General features: G+C 61.6%; 8 protein-coding genes across 9 annotated transcripts in view; 3 read left to right on the plus strand and 5 right to left on the minus strand.

Moving 5' to 3' along the window:
• Positions 1–197: 197 nt before the first annotated feature.
• On the minus strand, positions 198–7,033 carry CHLRE_11g468700v5 (uncharacterized protein). The gene is made up of 17 exons (XM_043067582.1): positions 6,886–7,033; positions 6,463–6,731; positions 6,219–6,279; positions 5,649–5,751; positions 5,272–5,342; positions 4,657–4,705; positions 4,317–4,382; positions 3,902–3,937; positions 3,641–3,726; positions 3,294–3,374; positions 2,852–2,987; positions 2,355–2,408; positions 2,093–2,155; positions 1,844–1,891; positions 1,464–1,568; positions 1,111–1,154; positions 198–830 (listed from the first exon to the last, which is right to left on the minus strand). The coding sequence occupies exons 1-17, from the start codon at positions 6,939–6,941 to the stop codon at positions 692–694; spliced, it is 1,467 nt and encodes a 488-aa protein (XP_042919587.1). The 5' UTR covers positions 6,942–7,033; the 3' UTR covers positions 198–691.
• A 100-nt stretch (positions 7,034–7,133) lies between these two features.
• On the plus strand, positions 7,134–10,475 carry CHLRE_11g468750v5 (uncharacterized protein). Its single transcript, XM_001699451.2, has 6 exons — positions 7,134–7,393; positions 7,742–7,936; positions 8,207–8,285; positions 8,919–9,011; positions 9,432–9,557; positions 9,921–10,475. The coding sequence occupies exons 1-6, from the start codon at positions 7,248–7,250 to the stop codon at positions 9,957–9,959; spliced, it is 678 nt and encodes a 225-aa protein (XP_001699503.1). The 5' UTR covers positions 7,134–7,247; the 3' UTR covers positions 9,960–10,475.
• A 2-nt stretch (positions 10,476–10,477) lies between these two features.
• CHLRE_11g468800v5 (uncharacterized protein) lies at positions 10,478–13,263 on the minus strand. Its single transcript, XM_043067583.1, has 3 exons — positions 12,681–13,263; positions 11,817–12,522; positions 10,478–11,659 (listed from the first exon to the last, which is right to left on the minus strand). The coding sequence occupies exons 1-3, from the start codon at positions 12,722–12,724 to the stop codon at positions 11,000–11,002; spliced, it is 1,410 nt and encodes a 469-aa protein (XP_042919588.1). The 5' UTR covers positions 12,725–13,263; the 3' UTR covers positions 10,478–10,999.
• A 154-nt stretch (positions 13,264–13,417) lies between these two features.
• On the minus strand, positions 13,418–15,811 carry CHLRE_11g468850v5 (uncharacterized protein). The gene is made up of 4 exons (XM_001699496.2): positions 15,519–15,811; positions 15,160–15,325; positions 14,828–14,955; positions 13,418–14,586 (listed from the first exon to the last, which is right to left on the minus strand). Exons 1-4 carry the CDS (start codon positions 15,555–15,557, stop codon positions 14,467–14,469), a joined length of 453 nt encoding a protein of 150 aa, XP_001699548.2. The 5' UTR covers positions 15,558–15,811; the 3' UTR covers positions 13,418–14,466.
• A 112-nt stretch (positions 15,812–15,923) lies between these two features.
• On the plus strand, positions 15,924–20,995 carry CHLRE_11g468900v5 (uncharacterized protein). The gene is made up of 12 exons (XM_043067584.1): positions 15,924–16,199; positions 16,355–16,507; positions 16,733–16,807; positions 17,036–17,261; positions 17,629–17,973; positions 18,219–18,511; positions 18,751–18,844; positions 19,083–19,211; positions 19,468–19,599; positions 19,801–19,914; positions 20,114–20,272; positions 20,559–20,995. Exons 1-12 carry the CDS (start codon positions 16,072–16,074, stop codon positions 20,673–20,675), a joined length of 1,965 nt encoding a protein of 654 aa, XP_042919589.1. The 5' UTR covers positions 15,924–16,071; the 3' UTR covers positions 20,676–20,995.
• A 10-nt stretch (positions 20,996–21,005) lies between these two features.
• Positions 21,006–22,073, minus strand: CHLRE_11g468950v5 (uncharacterized protein). Its single transcript, XM_001699497.2, has 4 exons — positions 21,982–22,073; positions 21,846–21,911; positions 21,734–21,781; positions 21,006–21,638 (listed from the first exon to the last, which is right to left on the minus strand). The coding sequence occupies exons 1-4, from the start codon at positions 22,012–22,014 to the stop codon at positions 21,603–21,605; spliced, it is 183 nt and encodes a 60-aa protein (XP_001699549.1). The 5' UTR covers positions 22,015–22,073; the 3' UTR covers positions 21,006–21,602.
• A 100-nt stretch (positions 22,074–22,173) lies between these two features.
• CHLRE_11g469000v5 (uncharacterized protein) lies at positions 22,174–25,619 on the plus strand. Its single transcript, XM_001699453.2, has 6 exons — positions 22,174–22,348; positions 22,964–23,105; positions 23,351–23,471; positions 23,812–23,894; positions 24,133–24,249; positions 24,473–25,619. Exons 1-6 carry the CDS (start codon positions 22,275–22,277, stop codon positions 24,650–24,652), a joined length of 717 nt encoding a protein of 238 aa, XP_001699505.1. The 5' UTR covers positions 22,174–22,274; the 3' UTR covers positions 24,653–25,619.
• An 8-nt stretch (positions 25,620–25,627) lies between these two features.
• Positions 25,628–26,882, minus strand: part of CHLRE_11g469033v5 (uncharacterized protein) — a 6,266-nt gene continuing 5,011 nt past the window's right edge. For both annotated transcript variants that reach the window (XM_043067585.1, XM_043067586.1), the window contains exon 5: positions 25,628–26,235. The gene's annotated coding sequence lies outside the window, so the exon portion shown is untranslated. The remainder of the gene's footprint in view (positions 26,236–26,882) is intronic.

A 26,882-nucleotide genomic window follows, 5' to 3' on the forward strand; every position in this document is an offset into this window, starting at 1 on the left:
AGTTCCAGAGGCAACCTGACCCCCGCGCACGCGCATCTGAGGTTGCTGGGGTAGCCCTGCGCAGGCATCTTGGGGAGCCATGTCGGCATGTCCACGTATCTCGACTGGCGGGGCTGGTCCGCCCAGGCATCTTGGGGTGCCATGCCCACGCATCTTGACTGGCGTGGTTTCCCACCCCGGAAACGTAGCGTGCCGAGTTTAAATTGCGGGAATGTCAGTAAGCATGGTATGCGTGGGTACCACGGTGCCGGTGCTGGTGCCAGTGTGCCACGGTGCCCATGGCAAGCACGCACCTCAATCCGGCCTGCTTCCTATAGAATACTCTACACGTCGTCGTCTTGTCTTGCAATTACGAGGTCTAATAGATAGGTACTACTCTGAGCCAAACCGCTACTTATCAGTACGATGACCGCTCCTCAACACCATGCAACGCGCATTTCGGCCCCATCCTGCGAGCATCGATTCGAGTAGAGTGTCGTTATTCCCTCCACCGCGCCGTGCAATTTCGAGTTCATTCCTCTGCCACAAGGCACGCCGGTCAGCCCCCATAAGTAACCCACACATACCCGTGTCCCACACCGTACCCCGCCACAACCCAGCGAAACTGTAAAGAACTCTATTTTAAGCCCCTGACGGGGACTCAGCCTCCACCTCAACTCATAACCTTAATTCACAATGATGCGAGTATAGACTAGAACTTGGGCTTGAGGCTGATGCGCTTGCTCACGGCCCCGTCCTTGTCGTACTGCTGCACGATCTTCTTGGCGAAGGAGGGAATGTGCTGCTCGGCGCGCTTGGCCCCCCACTTGCGGTTGACGTACAAGTAGTTCCTGTGTGGCGCGTGGGGCAGGGGCGGTTGATTGCGTGGTTGGTTGCGTTGACTCGGTTGACTCGGTTGACTCGGCTGACTCCGTTTGGGCGGCCTTATGCGGTAATCAATGATACAGTGACATGTCAGCTAATTTCGTCAATGAGGCTGTGCGAGGCTCCGAGCCTGTGTGTTTGTGCCATGCAGTCCCACACTGACCCGCATTACACCACACCCAGCCGCGGCGGCCCGGGCCCGCCGCCCCTCCCGCCGCACGCCCGACTCCTCTGCCCCGCCCGCACCTGATGTAGTGGTAGTCGATGGAGTACTTGCCGAACTCCAGACCCTGACGCAGGAACAGATAAACAGCACAGCCAGGGCACAACATCGTTAAACTATCAAGACAGGAGACAAGACAGGAGACACGCCAGGAGACACGACTGGCGCAGAAGGAATGTGCGGTGGGCGACAGCAGCGGCAGTGCTGCCCGTACATGTTGACAGGCTCGAGTCATGCCCCCGCTGCCCTACAGGTTCCCCGCACACTCGCGTCACTCCCACCCGCTCTCCCTCCCGCCCTCCGTTCCACCCGCTCCCACGTAACTCCCACTCGCCCTCACCCTCCCTCCCTCACTCGCCCTTCCCTCCCTCCCCACCTTGGGCCCGATCAGGTTGAGCAGCCAGGCCAGCATGTTGCCCAGCCAGCGCGGCGCGGGGTCCCGCAGCTGGCCCATCTTGGCCTCATCATCGCTGGCCACCGTCTGTGTGTGCGGGCGAACGGCGGGGGGGGGGGGGCGGGGGCATGGCAAGTACACGCATGGACAGGTGCAAGTAAAGAAACATGTATGCGAGCGGAAATGCCGCGAGTGTCGCACGGTATCGCGTACACAGTGCTGCGCGCTGTGCTCCCTTCCCTTGTGCTCTCTAACAGACACACCGTAGTGGCGTGTTGCGGAATGATGGTCTGTGAGCTGCTATCTAGTCCTTTTACTGCAAGGTAAAGCAGCACAACATACACATCCGCACGCGCACGCACCTGCATCACAATGCCCCGGCGGTCGCCTGTGGAGACGGTGGGCGTGATCTGCGTGGGGTGCAAGGAGCGTGGCATGGGGAGGGGTACTGACTACTGAACATGTGCTTCAGGGTGAGGGGGAGATCTCCGAGTACCTTACTCAGTGCCCTTCGTGCCCGCAACCCCACCCTGACACCCGCGCGCCAATGCCTGCACCGCACGCGCGCGCTCCTACCGCCACTCCCACTCCTGCCCTCACGCCCACCCCACCTGCAGTCGGTGCCGCACGCTGTCCAACAGCTCATTACCGCGGTCGTTGCGGACCACCACATACTGCGCAGTGGAGTTTGTCGGGAGGTGTTAATTAATTTGGAGTTGAGGTTATTGTTAAAAGAGGCAGGGTCTTTGGCACGTGGATTGCTCTTCACAACAGGCGTCAGGCGATCACAACAGAAGTACAGCTTCCAATCTATGCATGATTACAATGCAGTAGTTGGCGGGCCGCACGGCGTTTTCACCCGCCAGCCCGCACCTGGGGGTGTGAGGTCATGTCTTTGTTCAGGTAGGGAACTCCCATGTAGCCCACCTGGGGGGGCGGGTTACATTCATGATTGCTTAATAAAATGTGAAGTTCTAGGCCCGAGCTCAACGAGTTAGGTCGCAGTATTCATGGAATTGTCGCGGGAGGGAGGGGGGAGGGGCGGGAGGGCAGGTGGGCGGAACACGGGGCTTCGAGGATGTACGACGAGCCACATACACACACCCGGACACGCCATAGCCGGCTTGCGGACTCACACTCGCATTCACACCCACACCCACACCCACACCCACACCCACACCCACACACTTGCCGACATGCAAGAAGCTCCACGCACAGGTACGCCTTCAGTTCAGCTTGTAGGGCGTGTCCATTTTGCTGCCCTCACACACAAACACACGCGCACCGTACACAGCCGTCACCATCCCCACAGCTCCTGCCCGCATCTCCTCTCCCCCTCATGCCGCCCACCACACACGCCACTCTCTCACCACCATGTCTGCCAAGGCGTTGGGGTAGTCGAAGCAGGAGTAGCAGGAGGGCGCGATGACGTCGTTCAGCTCGTTGGCGGGCAGACAGAAGTACGGCACGTACTCAAACGACCCGTCCGTGTGCTTCACGTGAACCCTGTGTGTGCGTGTGTATGTATATATGTGTGTGGGGGGGATGTGCGTGCTTGTGTGGGATGAGGGTGCTTGTGTGTTATAGTGGTGTGCTTTTGTGTGTGTGTGTGTGTGTGTGTGTGTGTGTGTGTGTGTGTGTGTGTGTGTGTGTATTTACAGGAGGGGCACTTGACTGGGATGCCTCACCTCCTTTTGCAACCACGCCGCTGCGCCCTGGGGCTTGGGACGGCTCACTCGTACCCCACGTACACACCTAACGCACCCCCGCTTGCTGCCCGCACACTCCCCACACTCTTTCCACACTCCCCACCTGTAGTCCTGCATGAATTCGTAGTGCAGGGCCTGGTCGGGCCGCGTGCTGGCGGCCTTGAGGAACTTGTCCAGGCCCTTCCTGCGTGTGTGTGTGTGTGTGTGTGTGTGTGTGTGCACATGTGTGTTAAAAAACGAAACGAAAGCCAGCCCTGCGTGTGTGTGCGCGCACGTGTGTGTGTGTGTGTGTGTGTGTGTGTGTAGGAAAGTGAAAAGTGGTGCTCACAGGTGATCATGGGTGTTGGCGTTGGCCCCACGTGATGATGGCTCACTTGGACCCTGTTCTCAACACGTGTCCTTAACTTGCCCCAATCCAAGCCTTTCGACAGGCGCCACGCCAGCTCCCACCTGGGCCCGTTGTCCACGCAGTTGGTCCCCAGCACGTACAGCTTCTCCAGCCCCAGGTGCGGCTCGATGGAGCGAAGGGCTTGGACCTGGGCGGTGGAGGGGAGGAGGATGGGGTCAGGTGGGGTGGGGTGGGGTTCGGGTGGGGTGGAGGGGCGGTGGAGGGATGGGGTGGAGGGGCGGTGGAGGGATGGGGTGACAGGGGACGTGTGGCATTGTTGGATCGTGCTGCGCGCCCCTGGGCCCCCCCCCCCACACACACACCTGGCACCCCACGCCAATAAAGAGCAGCTTCTTGACCTGCGGGGTGGGGAGTTCAAGGTTAAACAAAACATTGGGAACAGGATACAAGCAGGGAATCAGGGGACAGCAAGAAAAAACATCAGGCGTTGGAACGCGAGTGGTGGGGAGGGCGGCAGCGGAGCACGGCAGCGGCGTAGGTCAGCTTGCCAATGCTCAGGCCATTACTCAAGTTTGATCGAGTAACCCGCGCACGTGCGTGCAGCAGCACACAGCTCGGCCGCCTCATTCGCGCGAACACACACCGCCAATACACGCCGCCACCTCCTCACACCGCCTCCCCCACCTGCAGCTCCTCCTCACACACACACCGCCGCCTCCCCCCACCTGCAGCGCCTCCCCCCCACACCACCACATCCTGTCATCCTCACACCCCCACCTGCAGCGCCTCCACGGTGGCCAGCACGTTTAGGTTGGGCGACAGGGTGGGCTTCACACCGCGGGCCTGTGTGGGGTGGTTGGGCAGTTGGGGCGGTTGGGCGGTTGGTCGGATGGTTGGGGCGGCTGGAATGTGGTTAGGGTGGGGTTGGGCGGGTCAGCAGCAGACGGGGCCTGGCGGGGCCTGACGGGTGGCATGCGTCCACGTGGGCCCCCACGCACACATACACGCACGGCATGCCGTACACTCCTCTTCGTGCATCCTGCTAAACGTGTCACACACTTTACTTTATGCTTGCTCAAAAACACGTACACCACGCACAAACATGTACGGCACACACCTTGATGATGTCTTCCACGGTGCGAGCCACCACGGGCTTTGGCGTGAACCTGCGGGAGTGGAGGACAAGCAGGGGGAGAATGGCGCCGGTTGGGCTGGGAGTGGGGCTGTACTGCTGTAGATGCCGTCCCAACCTACAGCAATCCCAATGCAAACGGGCGACGAGGACAGCGTGGCCTATGCTTTGACAACGGAGAGGCTGAAGAAGAAGGTTAAGAGCAGTAGGAGTATGAGTAGGAGTAGGAGTCGAGGCGCTGCCAGGACCAAACGTGTAGAGGGATCACACGGGCTGTTTCGGCTGCTCTCAGCGAGCTCCGGTCGCTGAGCGGAAGGCTCAGCTGCTGAGAGCTTCAGCCCAGTGAAGGGGGCTGCGGGCTCAGCGCGCTGAGTCGCTCGCCCAGCCGGACGAGCGGCCCGCACCCCCCGGGTTAGCCGACGACTTAGCCGGATGAGCGGTGGGGCCCCTCAAGATTGGCCAGGCGTCCTTGATCTCTCTGAAGCTCCACGAGGCGCCACGAAGTCAACCATCGAACAGCCGAATGGCTCGGATCGTCACTCATTCGATCCATTGCCCACTTCGGCACGCCCACACGCCCACCACCGCCTGCGCACCCACCTGTCGTTCTCGTCGCTCTGCACGCACACCACCGCGTCCACCTTGCCGCTCTGGAGCATCTCGATGGCGATCTGCATGGGTAACGGTACGGCAGCGGCAGCAAGTATGTACGGCGGGTACGGGAGCGAGGGGTTGACAAGCGGTTGGCAGTACGGCAGCAGCATCGCAGTAGCAGAGGCGGTGGGGGCGGTTGGTACAGGTAGTTGGGAGCGCGGCCCGCCGAGGCATATCAGTACGACATTGCCCACGCATGACCCCATGCAATACCAAGACCACGGCGCGGACGTTGTTCCCTTAACACCACCCCCATCCCAACCCAGGCACCCACTTATCCACCCATCCAACCAACCCCACCATCTACACCAGCCAACCCCCACTTGAGTCACAATGCCGGTCCACTGCGCTCCCGGCACGCCCGGCACGTTGGCAGCGTAGGCCATGCCGCCCGGGGCCGTGACGCCAAAGTGGAGCTCGTCGTCACTGCGGGGGGGGGGGGTGCGGGAGTATGTGTTGAGTGGCGGCGTTGAGCGTGTTGAAAAGCACAAGGAAAACATTGCACAAAGTCAGTGTATGCGATGCAGCAAAGCGACGGTTTACGAATGTTGCGTGTGTGTGTGTGTGTGTGCGATGGAACTTGTGTTGGGAGCCTGGGGTGATGTGAGGAATGTGAAACGTTGACATTTGCTTGGCGTGGCAACGAGTCCAAGCCAGCATAGGAGCAGCGCCACCGGGCGATGGCGCAGGCATTGCTTCACGGCTAGAGCGTTGCCGCGACACCGCAACACCACACGGCCACGCGCTAGTGCACATGTAGTACTCCTCCGTGTGTGGGAATGCTTGCGACTACCCCGGCTCCCCCACGCTCTCCTCCTCGCTCGTTTGCATTGGGTTTGGGCTGGTGTTTACAACCCCCCCTCCACCCCACCCCACCCCATCTACAGCCCCACCTGTTGACGTCGCGGCGGCGGCCGTGCACGCGCTCCTCCAGCTCATCAATGCGCGACATGCCTGCATGGAGGGATGACCTTGTGTCAAGAGTCGGGGCAGGTGACAGAGTCTGAGAAAACGCAGTACCCCAATTGTCGACACCACCATCTCTCCGCGCCCCCTTCCCCCCAACCCTGCCCGGGTGCCATCCCCTGCCCATTACCTGCTCCCCCCTCCTCAGAACCCCTCCCCTCAGCTCCCTACCCGGCCCCAGGAAGGCACACGCGTCTTTCACGTGCGCCACATAGTACGTGTCGCACAGCCCACAGTTGGAGCAGTGCTCCTTCGCGGGGTAGCTGCTGCCCGGCTGGATTGGCTTGGCGCGCTCGCGCCAGTCGGGTGCTAGCGTGGAAGAGGATGCGGATGAGGAAGCGCCGGAGGAGGAGGAGGAGTTGGCAGGTGTGGCCGAGAGCGGGCGCAGGAGCGGCGCGCGCAGCACAGGGGCACCGCCGGGAGCAGCGGCGAGGCTCGCCCTGCAAGTGCAAGCAGTGTGTGTCGTGATGTCAGAGGTGGGGCATCGCTGGAGCACCGCTCTGCAGCATTGAGTATATTTGGTCAAAGCCTCCTTCTAGAATGCGACATGAACGTCGGGAGCCTCACGCATTGCTCCATGCACGAGGCTTTCACCTGCGCCTCGAGCACCCAGCGACACCCTTCGCCGAGCTGCTGTGAGCACCGAGCATTTGTGCTGGCTTCAGTGCGTGTGCTCTGGTCCGCGAGGCTCAAAGACGACGAGTGAACTGGTCCAGCAAGCCAACTTGTGAGTCCAGCACAGCCTGTGCTTAGCAATGTATGTTTATGCAGTGACTAAGGTAGCGAATTACGGGCATTAGCAGCCTTCCAGTTGCGCAGTTTGCTCGCAAGGCCCGTGGGTCCCTTGGAATGAGCTGGCGCGACCGTGGGCTCTGGCTCGCTTAAGCTGCCTCAATTTGCGTAAGAAACGATTTCCTCTCGCTTTTAGCTGCCCTTATACAGAACAAACCCTTAAAATGCTGCAGGCCCAGAAGCGTGTTGTGTTTGGCCAGGCCCAGCGCCGCAGCGCTGTTGCCGTTGTTCGCACTGCCCCTGTGGCTCGCCGCATGGTCTGCCAGGCGGCCAACTGGAAGGGCGACAGCGAGGAGAAGCTCCAGCCCAAGTGAGTTTCGGGGCAACCTCGCGTTTCTTTCTGTAATGGCTGCTTTGAGCCTCAAAAAATGCTCAAGTGGATGAATTATATTTAAGGGGTGGACGGCCGGGGGCGAAATGCTGTTGTCGAGCTCGGTGCTGCGTTGCAGCCCCTCCCGAGCACAAGTTTGCTTGCACCACGATCTGCGCGACTAGCGAGGCAATGCACCAGCGTCTTGCTTTCACAAATGCATTATGGGCGTGTAGGCTCGGTGTGTGCGCGACGCCGGTGCGCGAGGCCAACCGTGCCTCGCGACATTTCGCTGGCCGATCGCGCATGCCCCGGCAAACAAATGACTCCCCCTCTCCGCCTCGACAGGGAGATTGTGCTCCGCTCCGTGAACGTTATGGTTCTGGGCGCGCTGCTGTCCATCGGCGCGGCCCCTCGCCCGGGCAACCTGGGCATCATCGACTACGGCGCAGGCGTGCAGACCCTGAACCTGTGCCCTCCCTCGCCCAACTGCATTGCCACCTCCGAGGAGGGCAACGACCGCACCCACTATGCCCCTCCCCTGTGAGTGTTCTAACACACGCCATTTCAAGGGCCGGGGGGCATTGCTATAGGGGCAGGGGATTTTGGGAGGACTGGAGCACGGCCAGAGAGAGCGGCAGGCTGGCAGGCACTGTGGCAGAGCAGCGGGAACGGCGGGGGCTGAAGGCTCTGCACGGCTCACAGCACTACCGGTACACCCTGTCGTACCAAGCTCTCGCCTGCGCCTCCACAGGACAGTACGGCAACTTGACCTGACGCACACGCACTGGCGCCCCCCTTCCCCACCCGCAGGACCTACAACCCCGAGGATGGCCGCGGCAAGAAGGGCCCGGCCAGCCAGGAGAAGGCCATGGGCGAGCTGGTGGAGGCGGTGGGTGGCGACGATGTCGGGTTTGGAGGGAAGGGGGAACGTGTGTGTATGACACGCGTGTCGAGGTCGGGGTGTGAGCGGGGCCCTGGGCCGATATTTCCAGCCTGGTGCCAGCCATGGAAGAGTTGAAAGATTCAAGAGTTGAAGAGTAAAAGAGGCGGGGGCGAGCCATATTGTAATTGGGTGGAGCTGATTAATGGGCGCTATGAGGGGAGGCCGCCTTCATGAGCGACAACGTTAGGAAACCTGGGAGGCGCGGGTAACGGCACAGGGTTGGGCTGGCTCGGGGGCACGGTGAAGCGAGGACGGAACAGGAGCACAGCCATTGCACGGTGTGTACGCGTGAGGGCGCGTCGGGTCACGGCGACGTGAGCGTGACAGAGGTGGCACTGGGGGCATGCGCAGTGTGCAGGGTACCGCCCAGCCCGGCAGCCCCTCCCTGCACACACACATCCCCGCACCCCGGCCTTGTTCCACTCCGCTCGCTCCATCGTCACCCTGTGTACCTACCACCCTGTCACTCCGCCCGCCCTCCCACCCTCTCACATCCACTGCTGCCTCCCGCTCACATCCACTGCTGCCGCCCGCTGCTGCTGCCACCCGCTTATCCCGCGCTGCTGCTGCCTGCTGCAGGTCAAGAAGCTCAAGCCCGACGGCTTCACCCCCAAGATCATCAAGCAGACCGACGACTACCTGTACGTCGAGTACGAGAGCCCGCTCATGGGGGTGAGTGGCGTGGCTGCCGGGAGCTGCATTCGAGGGATTGGGAACTTGGGACACACACCTGTACAGACAGGGTGATATCAGCGCTCCTACCAAGTTGGGCGACTGCCCAACTGCTTTCACGGCTGTGCACTTCTGATCAGCCGGCGCCAGGCCCAGCCCCATATTGCTCGCTTTACACAATGGATTAAACACTGACTCTCGCCCTTTGACGCACGCACACACACACACACGCACACACACACACACACACACACACACACACACACACACACACACACACACACACACACACACACACGCGCATGCACGCACACATACGCTTGAGCTTTCGCTTCGGTTTCATAACACACATACACACACATATATACACACATGAACACACACACACACACACACACACACGCACACACGTGCACGCAGTTCATTGACGATGTGGAGTTCTGGTTCAAGCCCGGCCCCGGCAGCCGCGTGGAGTACCGCAGCGCCAGCCGCGTGGGCGAGTCGGACGGCAACATCAACCGCAAGCGCATCAAGGCCATCCGCCAGGTGTGTGCGTGGGGGGGACTTGTGGGGGCGTGTCTACATGAGGAAGGGGGGCACCGGACATACTGTTTGGGGAATTGGGGATACGCGAGCGGCGAGCTCGAGGGAGAGTGAAAGCAGTGCCTGGACCAGGGCCGGGAGGGCCCAAGCTACGGCGAGTGCCTCCATAATCGCACCGCGCGTTATTGACGCCCCTACGCCTCGCCGCTCCCCGCAAACTCATACACACACTCACACACGCTTTTTCCTTGTGCTCTTTAACACACACTCTCTCTCTCACACACACACACACACACACACACACACACACACACACACACACACACACCCACACACACACGCGCGCGCGCACACACGCATGCTCAGGAGCTGGAGACCAAGGGCTGGCGCAGCACGGGCTTCTAAGCGCCTGCTGGCGCGGGAGGGGCGGGGCTGGCGCCTGAGGCAGGTCCGGACTCGGCAGGCAGCTGGCGGCGGGAGTTGCCGCACCGGTTTGTGGGGATGGACGGCGCGCTAGCCCAGAAGTAGCAGCGGCAGCAGCAGCAGCAGCAGCAGCAGCAGCAGCAGTTGGCGTTTTGCGGGGCAGTGGGCTGGTTGTTGCCTTTTTGGCAGGCTGTGGAGCCCACGGGGGCGATGGCAGGTGTGGGGTGTTAGGACGTGTTGGCAGAAGGGGAGGCGTCAAATGCATGGGCAAGTTGATTGACCCATACTGCAAAATTTTGGGTGGCGCACGGGCACCTCACGTTTTTGACGGATGTGAAAGGTGGCCTGTTTTGGGGGCGTGTGATCAATCTGCGTGTACATGTGAAAGCAGTGGGATGTGAGTGAGGACCAGGGCCAGGGAAGGCGAGGACCGTGCAGTGTCGGCTCTTACAGTTGATGTGTTTGGATGCAGTCGGCACCCAAGTGTAACCTTGGCAAACTCTTGAGACCCAACATTCGCTATGCAGCCGTGATCCTCCCACCAGCTGAAGCCCGGCTGTTTACGCAACAGCCTCAATGATGCGAGCAGTTCACTATGCTGGGCGCGCACTTGGCGGCCAAACTAGGTCGTCTTGAAATCCGGGCTGTGCCGGGTTTGCTAGGTTGCCGCCCTGCTAGTAATCAATCTAGGCGGTGACTAATCAGTTCAGTTGTCCGTCATCAATCAGGGCAGTGCGGTTGCTAAGAAACAAATGAATGCCGTATGGGCGGCGGCAGCAAAGGGGCCCACCTAGTTGACATACCTTGCGCCTTTCCGCCGTTTGACATCTGGGTCCAAACTGTTAGCCAGCCGAAGCACATTCGCAACAAACCTGCCAATGTCCAAACCATATGTCCGCTACTTACCACATTCACAGACACAATGTACCCGCTTAGGCTCAAATGACTCACGCCGAACCACGCATCAACACGTCTATTGCCAATGCAGTAAGCTGCGTCACGCACACACTCGTAGTCATGCTTTACCCCTGCTGGGGCGCACCGCCGTAGCTAGGCGCCGGCGACTGCTGCTGGGAGGGGGACGGCGCGCCGCCGTAGCTAGGCACCGGCGAGGGCGGCGTGTTTGCCTGAGGCACGATGGGGTAGACCGCGGGCGAGGGCGTGGGAGCAGGCGAAGGGCCGGCGGCGGGGCTGGGGGTGGGCGACGGGCCGAACACAGGCGAGGGGCCGTTGGCGGTCGGGGAAGGCACGGGCGTGGGGGCGGGCGAGGGGCCGGCGACCGGCGAGGGTGTGGGCACAGGGGCGGGCGAGGCCGCGGGCGAGGGCGAGGGGCCGGCGACCGGCGAGGGTGTGGGCACGTTGGTCTCGTTGAAACCCTGGCTCTTGGGCGAGGGCGACGGCGACGCGGGCTTGGGGGTGGGCGAGGGGGCGGGCTTGGGGCTCTTGGGGCGGGGAGAGGCAGGTGGCGACGGCACGTAGGGCACGGCCTTGACACGCTCAAAGCCCAGCGTCTTGCCCACGGTCTTCAGGTAGACGGCCGAGGACTTCAGCACGGCATCCGGGTCAGTGAGGCCAGTCATCTTGATGACACCCGCGAAGGTGCGCTTGCTGCAGCTGGTCAGCAGCGCCTCAAACTGGGAGGGCTGCATGCTCAGGGCCTTGCCGTAGGCGGTCAGGATTGCCTGTGGGGGGGGGGGGAAAGGGGGAGGGGAGAGCGTGTGGGACGGGAGGTCGGGGAGAAGGCGGCGCGATAGATGTTCGGCACAAGTATGCCCGCTTGGACTCCTCTGCCCGCCGGGCTTCCTCGAGAAGCCCTCCCGGGGCCCCGCCGGCACTGACCTGTGTGAATTGGGCGCTGATGTTCTCATTCTTCTGAAGCAGCGCGCAGTTCATGCCGGTGCCTGTGAAGCGGGCGCTCACGCGAAACGTGTAGCTGGCCTGCACAGGCACGTCGCCGAAGCTGGCGCGGTAGACGGGGCAGCAGCTTGACTCGCCGGTAGACTTGGAGACGGCGTCGGAGACCAGCACGCCGCAGACGTTGGGGTTGGGGCCGTAGGTGGGGGCACAGAACTCGTTGATGGAGTTGCAGGCAGTGGCGGTGGCGTCCAGAGCAATGCAGACTGTGTGCTTGGAGAGCTGGCCGCCGGCGGGCAGGGGCGCGGATGCGAGCTTGTTGATGGAGAGGATGTTGGTGGTCTTGCCGAAGGAGAAGTCCTCCCAGGCCTTGCCGTCCACAGTCACCGAGTTTACGGAGCTGGAGCAGGCGGCCGTGGAGAGGACCTGGACGATGTCGACTTGGCCAGCGGTGGGCGCGGCGTGGCAGGCGTACTTGCCGTTGGCGGGCATTGTCGCGATGTCAAAGCAGAACGACCAGCGATCGGGCCGCGTGATGTTGAGCGTCAGCGAGGAATGGTAGAATGTTGAGTCGCACTTGGTTGTCCGGGCAATCGTGAATTGGTCGCCGACCCAGCCCATGCCCTTGCGGGCGTTCGCGGGGATGGGGCTGGGGCTCGGGGCGGGGCCCTTCTTGCCAAGGAGGGCGCGCCTGTGAGTTCACGAGGGCGGGCGTTAACAATATTTGTCGATAAGTCTCCAACGCCGAGCCCTAATGGCGCTCCTGCAAAATCCTGGCCCGCCTTTTCAAACCACCCTTGCGGTCATGCAACGGGCTTTTCGCCGGCCGGACGCCGATTATGCGCTTACCCGCTGGCCGCTTGCGCTGTAGATAGCAATGCAAGACAGGCCATCCCCGCAAGTAGAAGTAGTGATCGCCGCTGGAAGCTGCGCCGAGCCATCGTGTTTAGTCGCTTCGAGTTTGAGCGAAGAAGAACTGTCCTGAGGTACCGTTGCCTTGTATAAGCAAATGCGTGATGATATGTGTTGGTCACCGCTTGAAATTTAGCTGGCAGGTCTTGAAGTGAAGGTGGCGCAGCAATTTGTGTGTTGCGCTTTGTGGCTCAAGAACGCTGTCAGGCAAGGTGCCAAAGTCACCATATGTAAGCTTACAACACGAGGCACGACTAATTATGGCAGGGGGGCTCAGAGGCATGGAAATAAGGGCGCCGTACGGGAGCCCGTTGCTGCGCGTCCGACCGACCTAGAGCCCGAGCTGATGAAGTAGCGCTGATACACGAGCTCGTAGGCACAGTGCTTCTAACCTGACCATGAGTTATGTGTCATATCAGGCTCAGAGCGGCTTTTAGCCGAGCGGAGCTCCTCGGCCAGCGAGAAATGCTACCGGAACGATTCTACCTCGACGCTACCTGCTCTGTCGCTCAGACTGGTATATGTACTTCTCAATTACAAATAAAGTAAGATGCATATGGCTACCGGGGGCAGTGGTCAGGGCGACATGGAGGCAACGGGGGGCCGGGGGGCTGGCGCCACGGCGGGCTGCCTCTCCTCTGGCGGGCTGTGCCTGCTGGCCGTCAGGTGCCGGCTGCGGTGCGGGCCAGCGACTGCCACGCCGGGCGAGTTGCGACTGCCTGGACTGCCCAATCATAACGTCACAAAAAGGTCCAGAGAGTGTGCGTGGTACAACTGCAAAAATGAAGCAGCAGGCCGCTTGACCCATGATGCATCAGGACAAACGCGCCTTGGCTCCTCCCTCCCTCCCTTTGCCCCTGCACGCCACACTGCACTGCCAATCATTGCGTGCATCTTAAGGTTCCCTTTGCCACCAAGTCGCGTGCTTTAAGACATTTAGTCAAATGGTAAACACAAAAGCCTACGCACACGCCCCAACAAAGACCGGCACCGCGGCATGTGGTCTCGAGCCGGCAGCACCCCGCGTGCTCAAATGACCTGCATCCTTGCTTGCCTACCACGTATGGCGCACGGCAACCACATACGTTACAATACCGCACCAGGTGTTCAACAGGGTTATGGTCAATTGGTCATGTGCATCTAAATGCACACCGTGTACCACAGTCATGTCCCACGACAGTCATGAGCAAGTCACAACAATCAACGGCTTGTCTATTTGTAGCGGTGATGTGCTCCCGGGACCATATAAGTCTCGGGCTCCGCCGGCCTGTGGACAGTCCCCGGCCTCTGCGGCGGGAGGCCCTCCCCTGCCCAGGCCTGACGTTTAGGCCTGGGGGCATGGCATCCTCCTTTGCCCTACTAGCGCAGGCGCAAGTCAGCTGCTGTCCCAACGCACGTCTAGTCCCAGTAATCTTTGTTCATCAGTCTCGGAAAGTAAGTGTGCATCCATCCCCACCCACCCCTTCCCATGCGCTCGCAAGCAGCTGCCTCCAATACTGTACGCTGCGCCCACACTCACACATACGGTACGCAGCCTGCCGCACCTATCACACACACGCGCGCGCACGCAAAGGATACTCCTTGTTGCTCACAAACGCCGTGCTCCCATCACAACGAGCCCGGGGGGGCCTGCAGCCCCGGGCCGCCATCCACTACTAGAGCACCACCGTACGGTGTGACGTGTCAACAATGCGGTTTAAGACTAGACAGTAGACAGACAGTTCTACGACATCTTGCGCGTGCTGGCCAGCGCGACCAGCTGCCGCATCTCCTCCTCCGCCGCCAGCCGCCGCATGCGCTCCTCAGCCAGCGCGTCCTCCAGGCCCTCCAGCCGCCGCATCAGCTGTGGTCGTGTGTGTGGTGCGTTGGGAAAAGCACAAAGGCGAGGGTTGGCGATGAGCTGTGTACCGTATATGGTAGCATCAAGGGAAACGATGGAAATGGCCCAGGCTTCTAACGGCGCATCCTATTCTGCTGGAGCACTCATGGATGTGCACATGCATTGACACGCTGCCCTGCCGTGGCGCCACCCTAGCTGCCAGCGTGTTGCAGCCGTGCACAAGGGCCCGGTCGCTCCCGCTCACCGTGGTTGCCGTCTCCGTGTTGGCCCCGCTCCTGGCGTGGCTCGCGACAGAGCCCGCCCTGCCGCCCCGCGCTGCTGAGCCAGCCACACTGACAGGCTTCTTAGGCGGCTCCGCATCCCGAGGCGAGCCTGCAAACAGCGCACATAGCGGGGCATGGTAATGCCTATAAGTGACGAGGACGTCTCAGCAGCCAGGGTTCATGTTGATGCACCCACTGAGTGATGGCGCGGCGGCACAAACACGGCGTTGCTGCCCCCAAGCCACCTTGCTCCGCAAAGCCTTGTCCAGCTGTGCCCTCACTGGCTGCCATTCGAGCGAGGCCCCGCTCCTACCTTGTTGCCGGACCAGCGCTCCAGCGCCTGCCAGGTGGTGCTCTGCCGCGCTTACAACCTGGGCTGTGCCCATGGTGTTCAGAACGGCCTTCTCATTCCGCGGCGAGGGCTTGTTGGTGCCGTCATTGCTGTTGCTCACGCCATACTGCAGCTCCTCCTTTTGGATCTGTGGGACGCAGAGCGTCGAAGCATGTCAGCGGCGGTTTGGTTTGGGGCATCGGCCGGTGATGCTGGCAGCAAGGAAAGAACGGTTGGCGGAGCAGGACGCAGGAGGGCTGGGGCACTTGGGGCTCACACGGGGCACTTCGCCGTGCCGCGTAAGGTGCCGCAGTCTGGGTGCGTAACAGACACCATCTCACCCGAGACTTCCACCACCTGTCCATCTGGGTTGGGTCCATTTTGCCCATCCTGGAAGTCCGGGCGCTCGCGAGGGCGAAAGGCCGTTAGGGGATGCTCCCGGGCGCAGCGAAACTGCTGCCGAAGTCCTTAGAGCGAGTGTCCTATGACTTCAAGCAACTGATAGTGCCAAGACAAATAACGCTGACCAGCCGCTCGCGTCCAAACGGCACCCGTGTTCTGACTTCAGTTCTGACTTGTCTGCTTTCTGTATCGTTATGCCCAAATGTCTATTCTGTTGCAATACTGCGCATACTTGAGTTCTGAAGCAGCTGACAGCGAATGAATTCACTGCAGGACAGAGGAGAGCGATTGTGGGTACTCATCGCGACCAAACTCTGAGGAACTAGCAAAGTGTTTTCACAAGTAATATGCTGACACCCAGAACAACTATAATATTAATGAACTTCCCCGTTTACTGACGCGCTTCGTCACACCCAGTTTGGCCCTTGGGCTGGAAGCAGACTATGGATGTTTGAAGTACATCCATAAGTACTTCAATACAGGTCGCTTAATATGAACAGCTCTATATTAACAACGGCTTTCGCGGGCACAGCGGCACAGGAGGAGGACTCTCTCGGGCTGCCAACTTACGCGCAGTTCAAGAAATATGCCGCGTTCCGGACCGAAATAGCTGACTTCGGGTAAGCGACGCTCAGGAGAGGGTGCCGCGGCCGCTCCGCTTGGCTCGTCAGGGCTCGTATGCTTGTGCGGGACACCCAGGCTTACCCTCCGCCAGCCATCTCTAAAACCCATTCAAACGGCCCCTGCAATGTTCCCTTGGACTCCGCATGTGCAGTATCGACCTTCGGCAGCTCACACGGCTGCTGGCGGAGTGCCACTACGGCGTGGGAGTGGGCGGGTTGGGGTTGGGTGACCTGCCCATCTTGTTCAACGCCAACGCCCAGAAGGCGGGCGTGCTGGGCTTTGAGGGCGTGCTGCGGCTGTGCAGGTGAGGGAGGCAACGTGCTGTTGAGGGCGTGTAGGTGCTTGCGTACCGGTGTTTGCTCGGGAGGGGGGGCTATTGCTGCTCTGGTAGCACAGAAGTGGACTCTACTATGCAACCTGTCTGGCTGGGAAAGCGCTACCGAACCAGCGGCCACACATGTACCGTTTTGCCGTCCCGCGTGGCTGTCTGGCTGAACGCAACCCAACAAACGCCATTGCACGCCGCCAGGACGCTGCGGCCGCGGCTGGCCAAGGTGGAGGACATGCTGTCAGCGGACACAGACAACCAGCGCGACCCTGTCAAGTGGGTCCTAGCCTCGCCAAGGCGCCTGGCACGGGGCAGGGTTGGGGAGCAGGGGCGGGGAGCAGGGGCGGGGAGAAAAGGGCCAGAGGGTGCTGCAGAGGGAACCTGCCACGGGTTCGTGTTTTTGGCATCCACACGGCCCACCCCACCCCATGAGGCCATGGCAGGCAAGCGCCATCACACAACCTCCATCAAACATTGAGAGCGGACACGTGCGTGCTGTTGCAGGTACCGTCCCTCAACAGCAGGGCCGCGCCTGGGTGGCAGCGGCGGCGGCACGGGTCTGTTGCATACCAGCCGCACGCTCCGGCGGGGCGACACCAGCGCCACACCGCTGGACTTTGCGAGCGCCATGGCAATCGGCGGCGAGCCGATGTCGGCCACGGGGGCCGGAGGTGGCGGCGGGGGGAGTTCGGGGCCGACGCCGATGGCGCGTGGCGTGTCGTTCCGACAGGTGCGTGTCTCGCCCCCGTACGCCCCCTTACGTAGCTTCCACCTGCGCCGTACGCCGTACGCTGCGGTGCTGTTTTAAAGAGCACAAGGAAAACGTTGCGCAAAGACAGTGTATGCGATGCAGCAACACGACGGTTTGCTGTGCTGTGTGTGCAGCATACTGTTTTTATTGCAAACAGTGCTATCTGTCGGACCTCGCGCGCTTGCCGTCTGCCTTCCCATCGACTCCCTACTACCGTACTGTATACATGGGGCCAAACTGCCAAGTGCCACGCATCACCAATACCAAACTCGCTAGCACCGTATTATCCGTGCGTATTGCCGCATGTACCTGGTTGCCAAAACCGATGTATTCTTCCTGCGTGCAGCACCCCGGCATGCTGGGCCGGCAAGACAGCAGCGCTAGCATGGCAGGTCCCGGCCCCGACGGCCCCGGCGGCGTCGGCATGGGCTTGTCTCCTCGCGGCCGCCCCGCCAGCGCCAGCCGCCTCGGTGCGCTCGGACGCGGCGGCGGCGGTGGCGGTGCTGGCGCCGGTGACGACGGTGCGGGGCCGTCGACATCGGGGCGAGGAGCAGGCGGTGGTGGAGGGTACGGGGGAGGCAGCTTGTTGGGCCTGATGGCGATGAAGGACCCGCCGGTGTTGTTGCGCGAGGCGCTGCCGCCGCCGCCCTGTGCGTTTCCGGCCATTTCGGCTCGCATCAGCGGCATCCAGGTGCGTGCGTGCACAGGCGGTAGTGGTGCAGCGGCAGTACACGTGTTCGTAATGTGTCTGCTGGTTGCCCGTTGCACACGCCACCCATGGCGACATGCGCATGACGGAGCCTTTTTGCCCGAGCGCTCAGAAGTGTCAAGTGTGTGAATGAATGTATCAGGTGCTGTCGGTTGTGTCTTACTGACTCGGCGTTTTGGCATTTCGGCAAGGATATTGGACGCGAACACCGGTACCAACACGGGCAGGTGTTGTACCGCGACGGCGAGATGACACGGGTGGCTCTGGCGCTGCGCGACCTGCAGCGGGACTGGGAGACGGCGTGCGCCGCCGCCGCGCTGTCGCGTGTCATTCAGCGCGGCGGTCGGAGTCAACCGCCGCCGCTGGCGCAGGGATCCGGCGGCGGGCCGGATGACGGGCAGGGCGGCGCACGCGGCGAGATCCCGCTGGAGGGCCGAATCTGGTTGCTGCTGCTGCACGGCTGCTGTCTAATGTTGGAGGGGCGGCACAAGAACGCACGGCGCAGTCTGCAGGCCGCTGAGTGAGTGGCGTGAGCGGGCTTGGGGTGCGAGGCGCGGGCGGGTCTGGACGATCCTGTTCGAGCAAAGGATTGTGCATATGCAGAGCAATTGTGTGGTAGTGAGCGAGGGTGTTTGGGCTCGTTGGCTGGCGGTGTCTAACCGCAGCCGAGCACTCACGCGGATGCCCTTCCCTGCCCTGTCCTTACTCTGACGTCTGCGCCGCCATCGCTGCCACGACCTCCACACGCCTACGTCACAGGAGCCTGTTCAACCCCAACGTGCTGGGCCTGGAGCACCCCTACCACTACTGCATCCACCTCTGCTTCGGGTTGCTTGGCTACTATGAGCAGCAGGTGCGTGCGTGCGAGCCTGTATATGTCAGGTCATGTTTGATTTGCGTGATGTAGAATCACTGGCAGCGGAGGTGCTTGCTGGGCTTGGCAAAACCTGGCGACGGGCGACAACGTCAGCCATGAAGTCTGTGGGGCTCTAATACATGGCTGTATCTGTCAGGCACCGTTTGCTTTGTTTGTCTCCATTCGTCACTTCAACAATCCGCACATCCTCCGCCGCCGCAAACTCCTCCCGCAGTATGAGGAGGCGATCGAGAAGTTCGAGAGCGCCCGCGAGCTGGCGGACCTGGTGTCGCGCGGCTCGTTGGACGTCACCGCGCGCCGTAACGCCGCCGCCTGCCGCAACAACAAGGGCGTGTGTCACTCGGTGAGTGCGGCGTGCGCCGTGTGCGGTGCTGTGGCAGTGGTGGCAGTGTGAAAGGTGCCCTTTGGGGTTGCCCTGGTTTGCCACGACAAGCGGCCAGACTCGCGGGCAGAGAGGACACAAGCAGCGGCATAGCGCCCGTCTTGTCGACACCTGCTGGAGTGCTGGACCCTGCTTGGGTCTTAGCCAGCTGCCCAGGCCGCCGTCTGGCATGGATCTTAATTCTCTGATCCGTGTGGCTTCTGTTGACACAATGCAGCTGCTTGGCAACCGAGCTGAGGCCGTTGCCGAGTTCCGCTCCGCCTACGCGCTGGTGCGGGCAGCAACTGGGGTGCCCGAGGTGCCGGAGGCGGTGGTGGCGCTGCGCAACCTCAACAAGGCTCTTAAGCAGGTGGGATCAGGCACTGCGGCACTGGGGCAATGCGGCTGCTGCTGGGTTTGACGGAGGGTTTGAATGGAGGGAGTGAGCTGGCCTTGCGTTCTAATACAACGCTTGCCGCGTACAAGGAAATCCCTCCTGGAGTCCTGGGTTCTCAAAGCCTGAAGAAACCCACCCACCGCCCGCAACCCCAACTCCACTCCGCTCCTGCAGGGCTTTGCGCTCAACACGTCGCGGCTGCGGCCTACCAGCGCGCCGCCCATGTACGCACACGTGGGCGTCACATCCATCGCCAAGGCGGACAGGCTCACCACCTTCCTACAGAACGTGAGGAGGGCTGCAGATCCCGGGACGAGTAACGGAGCAGTGAACACCCGGGCAACGAAGAACGGGTTGCAGTAAGAGCTGTCCGCAAACCGCAGCTCTGTACCGTCATCACCCACCACCGTGACTGCCAACCACAAGCCGCAGCCCCAAACCACACGCCGCAACACCAAACCCCAAGCTCCCACGCACAACACCGCAGGCCATCACCATGCGCCCCCCCGCGCCCGTGGCGGCGCTGCCGGCCTGGTGCGAGAAGGTGAGCGCTGACGACATCGTGGCGAGGAAGAAGGCCAAGGAAGCTGCCAAGAAGGCGGCGGACAAGGCCAAGAGCGCGGACCCCAAAAAGGCAAAACCCAAGGTGCGTGCAGCAGGGGCTGCGGCCGGGGGTTGCTTGCTGACGCCTGAGGGGCCGTGGCAATGCGACCTATGATGTGGTCGGAGGAGGCAGGGGGCTGTAGGCTGTAGCATCCCCCAGTCTCCTACCCCATATTGTGCACCCCATCACATGCACTTCAACAACCATGCCACGCACGTGGCACTCCCTCCTGCTGCAGTCTACACCTGCCTCTGCCTCCCCCATCCACAACTGTCATCGGAGTGGTGAAAGCAACCTCCGCCCCTTGCCCCCGCCGCTGCCCCCACAGGCCAAGAAGCCGCCGCCCTTCATTGCCATGGAGAACTTCCCCGCACCCTCCTACAACCTGGCCAACGTCAAGATGGAGGCAAAGAAGAAGGGCGCCAAGAAGAAGGCGGCGGCGTAGGTGGCCCTCAGACCTTCGTCCATAGTGACGTCTTCGGCGTCCCTGCCTTGCTGCTTCTGTTGAGGCGCCGCCGTGCCTGGCACGGCACGTTGGCACGCTTGTGGGGGGTCAGGTGCATGTGGCAATGGCGTTATGGCGGTGTGAGTGCATTCGCTGGTTGGCGGAAAGCTGCGCATGTTGGTGGCGTGGTGTGCGCCGTGCGCCCTAGCGTGCGTAGAGGTTCAGGCCCTTCCAGGCCAAGGCGGTACGTGCGGCACAGGCTGGTGCATCTCAAGGTAGAGTTCTGACACTGTAGGAAGGATGTTGTACATATTGGTACGGTACAGGTTGTGCGTGAAGGTTGCAAATTTAATGCGCATGTTGTGCGCTGCGCATAGCGGACGGGCTTGGCCTGAGGAGTGCGAAAGAAGATTTCCGCAGGCCCCGCTCATTAGGCACTCACGGGGCACAACGCCCGAGCTCATTAAACCCTGAGGACAACGCCTCTGCCTAGCATTCACTTGTCGGTGGCTCTGCTGCGGCCCGTCCCTTTCTTGGCTAGAGCGTGTGCAGGCATCTGCAGTTGCTCTGCGTCGGCATGTCTAGACGCTGCCTCGACTCACCCACCCCCACTCGGCGCCTGAGACTGAATGAACATGACAGGTTACAGCATGTAACCCGTTCAAGAACGCTTCAATCGCCACTGCAGTCAAAATCAGCCCAGATTTCCCGAACAGACATACACACGCCGTGTCAAACCGTGTCACCACCAACGTTTATAACCTACGTCCTCTCCATCACACACCCCACGACACCTCCAGTTCTCTACAGATAAGCTTCATATGTCTGCCTAGGCCGTGCCACCAGAGATGCCATGCGCATCCGCCGGGGCACAGCGGTTCTCCCTCCTCCAGCATGCCGCATCGCTTCCGCTTCTCCAGCTGCCGCTTACGTCCGCTCCGCAATAATGTCAGAGAAGAGTTTCTGCGGCATCCGATTGCATACATGTTGGCAACGTGTCCAGAACTTGAGCAATCAGCGCAGCCGGAACTCCGGCAACGTGCCCTTGCAGAACTCACCCCCTTGTTGCGGGTGGTCCACATCTTATCGACAGCGTAGTCGATGGCCTGCGCGTTCAGGTGCTTGCTTAGCGGGCGAAGGTGGGCCGGGTGCAGAGTCGCGTTCGCGTACCTCGTTCGAGAAGTAGGCCCCCACCAGCAGCATGGGGATGTACACGGTTGACCGCTTGAAGAAGGTCTACATAAGCACATGTCACAGCGTCAGTGGGGGGCCCTAAAGCTGACTTTCCAACGAGTAGGTCGCGCACCTGGTACAGGGCCTCAGACAGACGCATAACCATCTTTGAAAAGTTGTCCTGGCAAAGCGGAACTAGCCGAAACTACCTAAATTTTGCTGGGGGAAGGTGGCGAGGGACAGGTTTTGCCAAGAGTCTTGAGACCCTGCATGGGCCCCTGAATGGAGTCCTTGAAGCACTGCCATACCACCACCATATCAACGAGCGACCAACTATCCTCCAAATTTATCATTTTCAAGGACGACGAAGCGCGCTACTACGGAAATAAAGAAACGACTTTGTTCCCCAGACGCGAAGGCATAACAATGCAGGGCGACCGCTGGAGCCGCAATTGTGGCAGTGGAGGCGTGGGGCACTCTGGCACGGTGAATGAATACAGGTGGGTCACTTTGGGGGTAAGTACAGGGATGTTGGAATAGTGACTCGAGCGGTGCCATTCTGCGCGCGGGGCTCTTAGTATTAAGTAAATGTACACGTCCTTTAGCGACAATGGTGTCTGGGGATGCCAAAGCCGAAGCCCAGTGGAAGTGGCGTCGCATGTGATTCTTCGAGGTGACCCCACCTGTGAGCACACCGCGGCACGGGCAATATAACTATGTATGATGCAGTATCCCACTCACAAATCCAAAGATGTAGAGTATGAATGTGTCTGAGGGCTATCGCACGCAACCGGCTGCCGGCAGTAGTGGGGGCCCTTGGTGTTTCCCTTGGAATCTCGCGTGTGGTGATGCGTGTCGCAGTCTCGGTAGTCGCAGTTTCGTTATTTAGGCAGTGTGATCCTCGTGCTGACAACCCCTGACGGGAGACCGAGCCTTTGGATTCACCCAGAGCCTTTTTAGGGGGAGTCACGTCCGGTGCTGGCCAGTTGGAGTACCCGGGGCCTAGTAGACCTAGAGCGGCCGTGGACTCGTGGCTAACTACCGTGACACCAAAAGCGCTCATGCGGCCGCTTTGCAAGACGCGCCTGACGTTCATTCGCATTCCCATGAATCAGGTCCGGCGTGCTCATTGGGAACTTCGTCGAGAATGCGGCGAAGACAACGGGCAGGATGGGGGAGACCATCCTCTCCCACACGGGGCCGGGAGCGCAGACCGGCATTCCCACCACGACACAAAAGCGGAGCTACACAGCTGAGGTGCGCCCCCTAGCTAGCCCTGGCGTGCCGCCCGCATCCCACACCACGCCGTTCACCCAAACCAACGCGCCTACATAAGAGGGCCAGCGTCCTGCTCCTGCGAAATTTCAGCGAGTTCCTGAACACTGGTGATTGCGGCGGCACATGCTTCCGCTTCTGCACACATCAAGTGCTGACCTGCCTGCCTCGCTTCACGCATTGTGCATTCGGTCATCAACATCACCATTCGCCAACCTATGCTGCAGGGCAAGACGGGCGAGTACCTTGTCGAAGCATCCACGCGCCACGATCTGAACCAGCCGGGGGTGAAGGGCGAGCTGCTCACTCGGCACGGCCGCTTCGATGAGCCACCCGTGCAATGCCTAGGTGAGAATCAACGAGGACATGAGGGGGAGTGGCGGGGGCGGGCGGGAGCTCGGGGGCTGCATGGAAACGTGGAGCAGAGGGGTGACTGTCGTTGGGCGTGGCCCTTGACAGCGCCTGAACACTGGGCGTAACAGGGCGGCATCGGCGGCCTGACTTGTAGGCTGGCGGGCCTGGACACGGCATGAAGCTGTGCCTGATGTTGCCTAGCAACGAAGAGCCTGCAATGTAGGGGCCGTGTCTGGTGACCTGGTCCCCGTGCAGGGTCCGACCGGCTGCAATTATGTCCTGCGCCCCGCCCTTACATAATTATGAATGTGAACCCCCCCCCCCCGCGCTGCAGGCACCACCTATCAGCTCACGTACGGGCGCGCGGACGGCACCGACCGGCGCGTGCAGTCCTACCTGTGGCACGGCCGCAAGCAGGTGAGGGACTGTCGATGGCCCCTGAAGCGCTCCAGCCGAGCAGAGTGCGGCAATGGTGGCAGGTCGTTCGAAGCATGGTTGCGGGTGTCTGGTGGGCAGGCGTGCCAGCTGCCGTTGCCAAAACACACGACTTAGAAGCATAGGCGGAACCTTTCGTTGCTCCATAGCTGCGTGCGCAGTGCCCACGCAGTCCTTGTAAACACACCCACACCCATGGAACTCTCACGCATACCCGCAGGTCGACTACTTCGTGCCTCACTCCACAGGGGGTCCGTCCACGCTGAGCCTCACCGCGCGCAAGCAGCAGGAGTGGGGCACCCAGGGCGCCACGGACGCCTACCTCACAACCAAGATGGTAAGATGCCGCCGCGCTTGGTTGGGGGGGCAGGTGGGCGGGGCTTCCTGGCAGGCCCAGCAGGGCTGCCACCGCTCCACAAAGGCCAGGCGATGTGCTGCACTCACCAGTATTTATGCCGGCGGCCGCGACTTTGCCGTCACCACCAAAGGGCCCGCTGCTGCTGCTCCTCGCGCCACCAATCCCACACGGACGCACACAACCCATTGCAACCACTTCACAGGCGGCCACGCAGCCGGCGGCGCTGGCGACGGCGGAGAACCCCACCCGCACCCAGACTCTGCGCCCCCTGGGCGACAGCGGCCTTATGCCGCAGCCGGGCCAGAAGCCTAAGGGCTTTGCGCGTGACGAGCTGGACAAGCCTCATCACCGCACCGGGCTTCGCGTCAACTACCGCTCCTAGGCGGACGTGCGGATTAGCGGTCGTGCGGGTGTGAGGATAGCTCTGAGAGCGAGGCGCTCGGGTGGGTGCGGACGCAGATCCGATCGCCCTGGGCAGCAGGCGGTTGTTCGGCGTCAGTGCTGCGGCTGAGGCGGCGGGGCGAGGCGAGCAGCAGCTGGGGAGCAGCAGCGCCCGCATCTGGTGCCCGCGGCGGCGAGCATGTAAGTGTTTTGTTGTGTCCATCTGGGATGCGGGCTCTGCCGCGGAAATGTGATAGCGGATGCGAGAGGCCGCGTCGTTTGTGGCAGGGTCGGTCTATCATAGTGCTGGTACGGTCTGGCTGCGAAATGTCAGCGTGTTTCACGTAGTTGCGCGAGGGTACTGCTGAGTGTATGATTCGTCCTTGAGTCAACCGTGCGAAGTGTACAGCGCACGGAATAAGCGTGTGCTTGCCAGGGACAGTCAGCCAGAAGGCACGCAGGGGTCATTAGCACTTAGGCGAAGTAGGCGGGAGAGTCCAGAGGCTGAGGCCCGGGCTCAGCTCTAGAGGTTTGCAGATCGACACGAAAGCGGTAGGATGTTAGCTGAGTCCAATATTCATGGAGCTATAGGATGAGGATTGTATGGTCGTGCTGTCTAGCACAACGGGACCTGGCGGAGAGCACTGCGGCTGGGGATAGGACGTTACCTGGAGAGGCGTGGTCCTAGACAGATTTTGTGGTCTACCTTTGATTGCTCAAGTGGTTGCTGGAATGACTGTGCGGCGTACGTGTGTGAGCGGTACTGGCTGAAAGCAAGTGCAACATTGCATATTTGCATTGCGGGGCTTGTGACCGAATATTGCGGGACAAAGGAATTCATGACGGCTTGCACGGAAGTTGCAAACAGGGCGCTGCCCTGGTCTAGCGGCCGCCAAATCCCACGCTTGGGCCTTGGGGTGTTGCTGGGGGCCCCGAGTGATGCGCCAGTAAAGCCCGTTGTTACTTGTTCGCCAACAGTCCAGGGCGCCGCATTGCGCCACCGGGACGCCAGCACGGCACCACCTGCGTTCCGGGCACCGTGCATAATCCACTTGCGCTCTCAGCTCTGTGAGACTGTGACACCGCGCTCTCCCGCTGCCTTCTAGCTACGACCGCAGCCTCCAGCAGCCAAGTCCGGTGCATACAGCGTTCGTATTATTCCTCGCACAGATGGCAAGGCACCTGTCATCCTGCCGAGCCCATGCCAACTGACTCACTGCACGCCAGATAACCAAGGGCAAGGGCGAGCCTCCCGCTTGCGGGTGCAGCCACCATTCACGCGGTAGCGCTTGCATCCTACTGCCTTAGACGACAACACACACTCGTTTCGTCCGCGCTCGCCGTTCCGCCTTCCATGTAGTGCTCTGGGTGTCAGTCAGCCTGATCCTTTTACCTACTTGTGTCTATCCGGGCATCAGCATGGCTAACAGCAAACGGCGCCGCGTGGGGGTCACCGAGGCATCCGGCATCGCGGAGCAGGTCATCGCGCTCCATCGCCGCCCGCGCACGCTTCGCCCCCGGCGGACATGCCGCCCTCTGCGACAACCCGCGGGGTCATCTACGCCGCCCCCGCGGCCGCATCGGCTACGTTATTGGTGATTACTTGGTTTACTCCTGGGTTCTGTCTACTTGGTTTTTGGTTCATGTGCCGCCGCCCCCGCGGCCGCCTTGGCGACGACGTGCCGCCGCCCCCGCGGCCGCATCGGCTACATTCCGCCGCCCCCGCGGCCGCCCTGGCGCTGCGCCGCCGCCCCCGCGGCCGCCCTGGTTCTGCGCCGCCGCCCCCGCGGCAGCCCTGGCTACGTGCCGCCGCCCCCACGGCCGCCCTGGCTACGTGCCGCCGCCCCCGCGGCCGCCTTGGTCACGTGCCGCCGCCCCCATGGCGGCGCGTCGCCATCGCGTCATCCCAAAAGGAGTATTCGTTGCGGGCGTGCGCGGCGGCGGCCTCCCAACCCATACACAGCCCTCTGGAGATGACGCCACCGGCGATACCGGCCGATCCAGGGGCTTCAGTGTGTCGAGTTCCGTGTGCCTTGCTTGCAGTGCCCCTAGCCCGCGCATGCACGCCCCACCAACGCGCCTGCCCCCACCCGGCCGGCAGCCGCCGCCCCGTGCGGCTGCCGGTTTCCTGACGGGTGTGGGGAACCGCAATGCGGTCCGCATCCGTCAATTGATTGCTGTCTGCACCCCTTGCCTCCGTGTCTGCGTATGCTTGCGTCCTTGCCGCCCCT

This window comes from Chlamydomonas reinhardtii, chromosome 11 (genome assembly GCF_000002595.2).
Source record: "Chlamydomonas reinhardtii strain CC-503 cw92 mt+ chromosome 11, whole genome shotgun sequence".
Lineage (NCBI taxonomy): Eukaryota > Viridiplantae > Chlorophyta > Chlorophyceae > Chlamydomonadales > Chlamydomonadaceae > Chlamydomonas > Chlamydomonas reinhardtii.